Source organism: Sprattus sprattus, assembly GCF_963457725.1.
Source record: "Sprattus sprattus genome assembly, chromosome: 2".
NCBI classification, from domain to species: Eukaryota; Metazoa; Chordata; class Actinopteri; order Clupeiformes; family Clupeidae; genus Sprattus; species Sprattus sprattus.
Window position 1 is genome coordinate 12,215,536 of NC_137921.1, and position 7,500 is coordinate 12,223,035.

At 45.9% G+C, this 7,500-nt stretch overlaps 1 protein-coding gene across 1 annotated transcript in view; it reads left to right on the forward strand.

The window, feature by feature from the left end:
* The window catches only part of znf385a (zinc finger protein 385A), a 26,961-nt gene that overhangs the window by 16,460 nt on the left and 3,001 nt on the right, over nt 1–7,500 (forward strand). Inside the window, exon 5 of the mRNA XM_080833052.1 lies at nt 1,940–2,278. Coding sequence (XP_080689178.1) covers nt 1,940–2,278 — 339 coding nt within the window. The remainder of the gene's footprint in view (nt 1–1,939; nt 2,279–7,500) is intronic.

Genomic DNA, 7,500 nt, shown 5'->3' on the forward strand with positions numbered 1-7,500 from the left:
GTCCCCCTGAAGAGCCCACATTGGACCCTTGCTCTGATCCATCTAATCTTTTACGGGTCTCTGAGAGCCGCCCCCGTGCCGAGGAAGAGAAATATGGTGCGGGCCAACCACGCGCACATCTGGTACCACACCGCCCCGCTTATCCCGCCTGGAAACTTCCAATCTGGAGAGCAGCTGTTTAGATACGCTGGGGAGTGTCCTGATTGGCTTCTCGGGCTGGGGCAGGGCCCACTTCCGCTGGCGTGCCGTGGCGTAGCGTGCCGCTCCATTCCTGACCAGCGGGACCCTCCTCTCTCTCCTGTCTCCGTCCGTCACAGCTGCGTACGACAAGCAGCCCTGCCTCAGCCTGCGTCTCACGCTAAACACCTCAGCTCCAGTCAAAGGTGCCCCCCTGAACCCCCTACTGGGAATACATCTCATTTTAAAATGGAAAATCCGCTCAAGTGGACCAGATGCTTTGGCCTGCTGCTTCTGGGCTGAACCTTTCGAATGCTATTTTTCGCTGATTACGGCCCAAGTGGCTGTATCTGTACGTAGTAGTGCTGGTAGGCCTGAGCAGAGCTCCGGCAGATCTCAAGGCCATCTCTTACCTAAACAGGGGGATGTGGCTCGAGTCTTAAAAAAGCACACTTGATGCCCTGACTGTTTTCACAACCTCAGAGCCCGCTGCTCTCGAAGACTTTGTGGATGATCTGTCGGAGTGTTGGGCGACAAAAAAGCACGCGCATAATCCTAAAATAGGAAATTGAAGATCGAAAGTGAATCTTTTTTTGGCCCCCAACCCCCTCCGAAGGAATCTTTCTGTGTGTGCGTGTGTGCGTGTGTGCGTGTGTGCGTGTGTGCGTGTGTGTGTGTGTGTGTCTGGAGTGTCTGCTGTGCCTTGTGTGTGTGAGGGCCGCGGGTGGGGGAAGACACCCCTGTGGCTTTTACTGAAGGTGACAGGCGGAATCCTGTAAAGTCCCACACCCAAATTTAGGGGGTCCGTGCCGCACCCCACCCTGGGGCTGGTAAATACCAGAGGCATTGCGCATGGGAGTGTGCTGCAGCAGAGCCAGGGGGGTGTTTCTAGTGAACTGGGAAAGGAGGCTGGTCAGGGAGGGTGTGTGTGTGTGTGTGTGTGTGTGTGTGTGTGTGGAGGGGGTTTGCATGGGAGTGATGTATGGTGTGTTAGCTGTGTGTGTGTGTTTGTGTGTGTGTGTGTGTGTGTGTGTGTGTGTGTGTGTGTGTGTGTGTGTGTGTGTGTGTGTGTGTGTGTGTGTGTGTTTGTCTGTATTGTAGTGTCTATGTGTTTTCGGGACTTAGTCCTATCATAAACAATCATCAGCCCTTTTCTGCCACTCTGTGCTCAGCCAAAAATAACAAGAAGAAAGAAAACATCCCTGAATCGAAACGGCTGTTTCCTATTACAGCCTTCAGGAAACACACAAAGACGGGAATAGTCTTCTTGAGACCAAAAAAATTGGTTCTTTTATTTTGTTTGGAATTTTTCTTTATAGTGTGTATGGTGGGTTGCCTGGTGGGATGCCTGGTGGGTTGCCTTGTCATTTCACATGGTGGAATTAAAAGGAGGACTCCTCACAATTAGAAACTTCTGCCATAAAATTCAAAAATACGCACATGAAACGGGTGTTAGCCCTCGACTCCAGTGAATAAACTCAACTTTATGTCGCCCATAAAGTCAGCCAACCACTTTGCTTGGCACGGCACCCAGGCTGGGCTAGTTTGAGGTTCGGTGGAAAAAAGCAGGTGGTGTTTTTTCTTCCTTTTTGTTATTTCTTTCTTTTTTTGTTGCTTTTTTTGCGCTGACTTGGCGTCAGGGTGAATCACGATGTATTCATCTGCAACTACTTTATTGTTCTGGAGCTGGAGCTGAACCTCCTTAAGGGCCACTAAATGCACCGTTTGACCTGACTGTAGTGTTTTTCTGTTTGCTTTGCAGATGAATCGCGGGCCGTCGCACAGTTGAACGGGCCCCACCTGGCGCCAGGGCCCAGCCCGCTCCTCGCCCAGCCCCCCACCCCGGACTCCCCCAGCCCCACGGTGTGCCCTCTCACACCCACCCTCCCCACCCCCGTACAGCCACCCGTCTCCTCCACCTCCCCCGGCTGCGTCTCCAGCAACCCCGAGCAGGCTGCCGGGGCCCCAGGGGCCACAGGAGCCCCCGCCGCGGCCCCCAGCAACCCAGAGACCGAAGAGGACAAAGCCAAGAAGCTGCTGTACTGCTCACTGTGCAAAGTGGCCGTGAACTCCCTCTCACAGCTGGAGGCCCACAACAAAGGTGACGACATCTCACACCCATAAACATGCTAAAAACACTGCTGCTCACACTTACCAAATGTTTTTAAAAAGAACCCAAATATATCTAAAAACTCTGGTGGCCAGACTAAAAACAGGTACATTTGTCTTTATTGTCTGACTTTGACAAAGCAGTTTGGTACTTGTCAGTGGTTCAGTTTAGTTTCAGCATTAAATTGCTCAGAACCAGTGATAAAATATCAGTAACAACCACTAAAGTCATTCTGATTCAGAGACATAAAGTTCTTTTTGCTTTTATTTTTTATTTTCCTTTCTTCTTTTTTTCTTCTTCAATTGTCATATTGCCTGACTGCCAAGTCATTTCAAGAATTTGCATTCGCAGCTGACACTATCTCGCCAAGCAGCTGTTCCGAGGCACAGGCAGTATGCTTCTGCTATCACTTTTAAATCCGCACCGGAAGAGACAAATCCGAAGGTGTTCCGTTCAGCTGGCTCTCCCTCTCTACTCCCTGTCTCCCTGACACCATTAGTGTGTTCCTCCACCCCTTGAGCGCATACACCAGCGCAAGCGCTTGGCCCTGCTCGACACAGTTAAACATTAAACAAAATCACCCTCTGAAAAATTGACGATTTATCTTGTTCCGTGAGGAGCAAAAAAAGCGGCGTGCCTCGCTTGAGGCGCCACACATGAGCAGGTCGCGGGAGCAACAGCAGTAATTACAGATCAGGGTGTCTACAGGTATAAACAAATTCAATTTAAGACTTTTTAAGACTTTTTAATACCACTTCTAAATGAAATTTAAGACCAAACTTACGATGGAAAAACAAATCAAAAGTGGAAATATACAGTAATCTTTCCAAGTAAACACACTGATGTCTGATAATAACCGGTTGAGTTTAAAAAACACCAGCTAAATGTGTGTAATGCGAAAAGATAACAAAAATGTCATCAGTCCTCAATTTTCAGAGCATTTAGGTCCCATAAACAAATGCTTATAAAATCAAGTAAATAAATTAAAAAACGCCCAAATCTGGCTGGAGCCCTGGCTACGATGATAAACCAATAAACAGGAGCCCTGGCTACGGCGCAATCCGAGGGGTGGGGTTATCCCCTCAAGTCTAGGCTACGAGATTCAGCCCTAACAAGTTCCGATCATTTGAACGACAGCAAGAAAATAACATTTGCGAATAAAGTGTACAATGGAAACATAGGCCATTGTTCGTGTTTTACTACTCAAAGCATTCCAGGGATTGAGTTACAGTGGCAAGTTAGCGATCAAAGCAACAGGTAGACCACCTCCCAAAATCAGAGCAACTGCAGATTACAGCACAGCTGGCTAATAAGTGGTAACGTTAGCTACCAATGGAGTTGAATGAATGGTGTGCTAACGGTCACATATTAGAACGTAACGTAACTGCAAAACGTTTTTTTTTTTTTTTTTTTGCTGTCTCACACTGTGATAAATATGTTTAAGTGACCTCCGTTTAATTTCCATAAACTGTTCGTTGTAAGGTAAAATGAATACATTGCTAGCGGGCGTGGTGTAGCGTGTGGAAATAGCACTGACAGGACTAGAACTCCGAGGCCCAACTTTTCGTATTTGTAAGAGGTCAGGGCCCAACAGACACCCCGCTTATTTTAGCGAATCTATATTCCATTAGGCTAATTGAATCTATAATCCATTCATTGTAATTAATAAGCGATTGTTATGTGTGAGAAAAAGCAACATCAGCACCTGCCACAGGTGGAAGCCTATAAATAAATAAAAGAAAAATCTAACTCTAGATATAGCATCAAAATTGTATTGTGCACCAGAAAACAACATAAATACACACAGATAACTTAATTGCAGTAGGCCTATCCTATTTGTGCACAGCAAACAGAACCAGAAAAGACCCAAAAGATAGCATGTACTCAAAACAAGTGATGGAACATGCAAACAAGACCACTCAGCTAGGCCTAATTAAAATAGGTGATGCTTCAGACATGCAAACAAATAGGTTCAAATAGGTCAATATAATGATTAAAATAATTTAAATAATGAATTAAATCTGTGGCTGCAATCTATAATCAACATAAATAGCACCAATCATTCCTGGGCAGTCGTTTGAGTTGGTAGCTGTCCACAGAAAAGCATAACCACTCCAATGATAACGCACAAAAACAGCACTAATGCGTCGGTCGAATCCTATACATTTACGAGTAATCACCTCAGACAGCGTGTATTTTAGACACTGTTGTTTAATGGTATTTTTTTCGTGCTCTCTCGCCGTCAAGCAAGTAATATGCGAAACACAATGCTGCCACTCGACGGTAAATCGTAACAATTATCCACTGAAGCAATTAGGAACACCTCAGTCAGCCCACCGTCTTCAACTATGTTGAAGAACAGACAGTCACCACCAACCCAAACTGATACAGCGTTGATAACTTAAACTTGGTCTAGTTATTTTCCTAGAAACGTCGTGGAGTGTGGGTTGGCAATCATCTAACCTGGGGTTGCTTTCCGTCAGGTGCTTTGCATTAAGGTGATAACTTAAAGACGAGTTGCTTCTGTGACAGCTAACTTCAGCTTGACAAATGCTACATACAACTTTAGATTTGTCGATTGTCCCGTCATTTGGCCTCTTAAACAGAAACCAAACAATCCCTCAGCTCTCTCCACCTTTCACTACTGCTTCGGTCGCTCTTGCCTACCTGACTGCAGGCACGCGCCGCTAGTGTCACACCGGAAGTAAACAAAGTTGCGTCAACTGCATTAAAATATTTGTATCACATACATAGACAACGCAGCGCACCGGCTACCGGAAAAAAATATTTGACCTGGCAGAGCAGATTGCCTGCATTTTCGCACTGACATGGCACAAAAATATTTAAGACCAATGCAATCTGATTTTAAGACAATTTAATACTTTTTAAGGCCTTATTTTGATGAAAATTGATTTACGACTTTTTAAGACTTTTTAATGACCCGCGGCCACCCTGCAGATGTTGCCTCCTGCTTCAGCGCGCTAAAATCATAAGGTAGTGATGGGGGGGGGGGGGATGGCCTCTCTTCTCAGCCAAACCTGCCTGCTCTCCTCAGTCTAGTTCATGCAGCTCCAACTGTCGACGTACCAAAAATGGTCGGCACAGAACACCATGGCGTTATGGAGCATTGTACAGATTACATGCTTTATGTCAAAAATGTATTTGTACATGGAGTCACTTTAGTCCTTGGTAGTAGAATACAGCTGTTTGTAGTAGTCAGTCAGTGTGTGTGTGTGTGTGTGTCACGGAGAGAGCGTGACGGTGGAATGTATACATTCCCTCACAGTAGTGTACAAACCGTCGGTGCAGCACCTTCTCTTCCCTCAGCTGTGCGCCTACCCGCCAGACTCCACTCCCCACCAGCTGAGGATACATGGGGTCATCTGTCCATCTATTATTTATCTATTCATTTATTTATGAAGATAGGATTCCTCTGGGTCTGTCTCTCGCACTCCTACACTCCTGCTCACGCTCTCTTTACCAATGCCATTCCTCTGAGTCATGAAAAAGAAACTCTGAGAGTGGTGGAGTTGTTTTCTTCTGTGATCAGAGAGCGTTCTTCTTTTTTAATGTGGTATTGAATTTATGTTTCTGTCAAAATGGCTGCCGCAGAGGTTACAGAGTTTTAGTTAGCTAATTGAATGTAATTGGGAAGAAATTATATGAATACTTCCCCAACATGTTTCCCTGCTGATGGCATCCATCTTATCCTTTCTTGTGTGGTTGTTTCTGTGTCTGTGTGTGTAAACACACAGTTTTGTAGACATGCATACAAACAAGGCTAAAATGCTTTACTTTCCACACAGACAGGCCAAAGAATTAATCTTTTCAAATAAACACAGCAGACAAACAGGTGAGAGGAAGGCAGCGTGGTTTGAATAGGGCTTCAGATAACGACTCTGCTGAGAAGACAATCTGGAACCAATAGGGTCTCGCTTTTCAAAACAAAACTTTGAGTAACCATGGTCCAAAAATACAAACATATGTTACACAGACATCAAGATATTCTGAGTGCCGAGAAAGAGAGAGAGATAGAAAGAGAGAGAGAGAGAAAGAAAGAAAGAAAGACTTCAGCAAGCAAGGCTGGTAGAGGAGCTTTGATGTGTGCTCAAAGTAATGTTTCCTTTGTCAATTGTCTGAATCCATCTTGTTATGGAGCTGTCATCTGGCTCTTCGAGGCTCAGTTTGTTGTGCAAAAACCAGGTCCAGACGGCAAGACACACAGGGTCAATTTTATGGGTTTGACTACCAAAGAGAACACAGTTCAGACGGATTGTTGTCAGTGCACATATTTGGCCCTCATTGAAATCATTCACCCACCCCCCCTCTTCCCTCTTCCCTCTTCCCAGCCACATGCTCGCCCAATCATTCCACTTGTTCAGCTGTAGGCCAGCCTTTACACACATAGCTGTGGGGATTTGGCGCTGGCTGTTGCGCTCGGGCTCAGGGGGAGCACAGAAGAAGGAGGGGAGGTCTGTTTTTGGTTACACGGGCGGGGTTGCACTATGAGAATAGGGCCAAGTCAAGAACAAAAAAACCATGCAATTAAAAAAGTGTCTATTTCAGGCTGGCTGACAGCATATCGGGGCAATAAATTGTGTCTGAGAATCGGCGCGTGTTATTCTGGTGTGCAGTAAATGGTGCGGCTCTCTGTTGCGTTGAGTTTAGATCTCAGATGAAATGCATTGTGATGTGCGCTGCTCAACAAACAAGATCCAAATGGCACGGTTGTCTTTCGGAATATGCTATATGCTTATATCCAGTTCCCACAGGGCATTTAAGGGTTCCTCTTTCAGAGTTATGTGAGGAATGCTGAGGTGTAAGCATACAGCAGTTAAACTATCATAAGTCCCCCCATATCCTCCTCCTCCTCACCTCCACGCTTGGTATTTGCTGTGAGTAGAAGAGCTCTCTGCTCTCAACACAGCCATAACCGTCTGTTATTTACGATTCCCCCATTAGAGCTAAGTCATCCTGTGCCACTAACAACCCCCCCCCCCCCCCCCCAAAAAAAAAAAACATTAATGCTTATCTCCTCGCCTATGCATCCACTGAGAATATCAGGTCCTCTTAGGGCTTTTGAAAGGGGTAAAAATAAATGTGGGGGGGAATGCGTGAGTTAGTGCCAGTGTTTGTTCCCTTCTTTTATGCTAACATCAGAGGAGTCTGGCAGCTGGACTGCTCATGTGCAAGGAGATGTCTCTGGCTTGCTC